We start from the raw sequence: 2378 nt of genomic DNA on the forward strand, positions 1-2378 counted from the left end.
CTCATGCAACTAAAAAACAACACAAAACAACATGAATAAACTAAACTAATAAATATTTAGAGATTTGTGCAGTTCATTCTTTTGCCCACACGATGGCGCCAAACTCCGATGAACAAAACTTCAGGATAAATTATTTAAAAAAATTAAAATGAATTAAAAAAATATATATAAATAAAATAATAATACATTAATAACTATATGTGCAATACTTTATTTCATTTTATTAATTTATTTAACTTATTGGTAACAAAGTGTGTTTTCTTAAAACATAAAAGATTAAATATTTATACTCTTAATTATTCAACTATTTCTGTTACTATTGTTTTGGAATGTTAATATATGTATAATTTTAAATTCAGCATCAAGAGTGTGTGATTATTTTAAATAGAGTGGAATATTTTGATAAAAGATTAAAAAAAAAATTTCTTCCAGTTTTTGGGGATATATGTAGTTCAATTTTTTGTCCACATGAGGGCGCACGGGGGCTGAACATTACTTATCTGAATATTACTTACCTAAAATAAATGTAATAGATTTAACAAATAAATTAAAATTAAATTAATTTATATTCAAATCGTCTTTTTTATTATAATACTATATTCTCATTATTATTTACAATGAATAAATACATTCATAAATAAACTAAAAATAACTTTAAGAGTTAACACGCCCTCTCCACATACAAAATGTTCTCTGTAAACTCGGGATGATTTCTTAGACAGACAAATGTTTCCTTTTTGGTTCTTCCTGTGGATCAATCCTGCCCATCACCTTCACCTTTCACTATTTTTCAATTCTGTTGGGAAGAGAAACAGTTTGAACAGAGGTTTGAGTCACACACATCTGATTCACTTTTGTATTTATGTTGTTCACAAACAAATTCCTCGAGTCGTTTTCCGCTGTTAGAACAAACAACAACCACACAATTACGACGTCCGAATCCCAAAACTAAAATATGACAATATCAAAACCAGAAACAAAAGTGATATGGTTCAAAAGACTTGAAAAGATCGACTTTGACAAAGTTTGATGCTCACTTTTTCAGTAAATTTTGCAAAATGACCAGAAATCTGAAATTCATGATGCATGTATTTCAACATGTTTTTCAACTTTTCTTTACAAATTGCATCTTGACTGATAAAATGCTATTTATACACAGCAGCCATGAAAACAATAAACATCTGTTGTGGTTTGCAAACAAGAGTCAAAACAGAATAAAAAGACAAAATGCAGTTTCAGGTTTCTGATTAGGGAACTGCAGTGAAGCAGGACTAAAAGCTCCAAGTTAAAAACAATACAGAATAAGATGGACAACTTTCAGCTAAAATTTCTTTGTAATAAAAATATCTTACAATATTTACTTATAATTTTAAGCTTTAAATTTTTCACACCACACAGAGCTCACTTCCACAGGGTGGAGTCTGAAGCCTGATTTTAGTGTGTTCAAGATGGTGCAGCTTCAGATCAGCAGCTTGTCTCAAAGTTGTACCACACTGGTCAGAGCTGCTGCTTTTCTCTTCAGTCTGGAACATTTGGACATGTTTCAGACAGTTCCTCGCCTTTTTCTTCACAGTCGTCTGGTTCGTCTCCTGTGTGCGTTCTGTAGTGACTGGAGAGCTCCTGGGATGTTCTAAAAGCCTCTTCACACTGGTCACACTCGTACACGATCAGCCAGGAGTGAGTTTTCATGTGTGTATTGAGATTGGACGATGAAGAGAAAGCTTTCCCACACTGGTCACACTTGTATGGCCTCTCTCCAGTGTGAACTCTCATATGTGACACTAGGGTCTTTGACTGTGTAAATGCCTTTTCACAAACATTACATCTGTATGATTTTTCTCCTGTGTGGATTTTCAAATGGTTATAGAGATGACCAGCTTGTATAAATTCCTTCCCACACTGGTCACAGCTGTACGGTTTTTCTCCTGTGTGGATTCTCATATGTGATACGAGGTTGTTTGACCGTGAAAAAGTCTTCTCACACACATGACATGTGTATGGTTTCTCTCCTGTGTGGATTCTCATGTGGTATTCTAACGTGCTTGACCGTGAAAATGTCTTGTCACAAACATCACATTTGTACGGTTTCTCTCCAGTGTGAACTCTCATATGTGCATCTAGATTGCCCGACTGTGAAAAAGTCTTCCCACAAACATCACATTTGTATGATTTTTCCCCTGTGTGGATTCTCATGTGGTTACGGAGGGTACTGGATTGCCTAAATTCCTTCCCACACTGGTCACAGCTGTACGGTCTTTCTCCTGTGTGGACTCTCATATGTGATTCTAGATTGCCTGACTGTGAAAAAGTCTTCTCACAAACATCACATTTGTATGATTTTTCCACTGTGTGGATTGTCATATGTTGATGGAGATGAC

The 2378-nt window shown here is 34.5% G+C and overlaps 1 protein-coding gene across 2 annotated transcripts in view; it reads right to left on the reverse strand.

Annotated features, from left to right (window-relative positions):
* Positions 1-842: 842 nt before the first annotated feature.
* LOC110166742 (zinc finger protein 239-like) overlaps positions 843-2378 on the reverse strand; it is a 9751-nt gene continuing 8215 nt past the window's right edge. For both annotated transcript variants that reach the window (XM_055155333.1, XM_055155332.1), the window contains one exon: positions 843-2378. This exon is cut by the window's right edge. In XM_055155333.1, coding sequence (XP_055011308.1) covers positions 1519-2378 — 860 coding nt within the window. In that variant the 3' untranslated portion in view covers positions 843-1518.

Source organism: Boleophthalmus pectinirostris, unplaced genomic scaffold (genome assembly GCF_026225935.1).
Source record: "Boleophthalmus pectinirostris isolate CB_2022bp ecotype Guang Dong unplaced genomic scaffold, ASM2622593v1 HiC_scaffold_2, whole genome shotgun sequence".
In the NCBI taxonomy this organism is placed as follows: domain Eukaryota; kingdom Metazoa; phylum Chordata; class Actinopteri; order Gobiiformes; family Gobiidae; genus Boleophthalmus; species Boleophthalmus pectinirostris.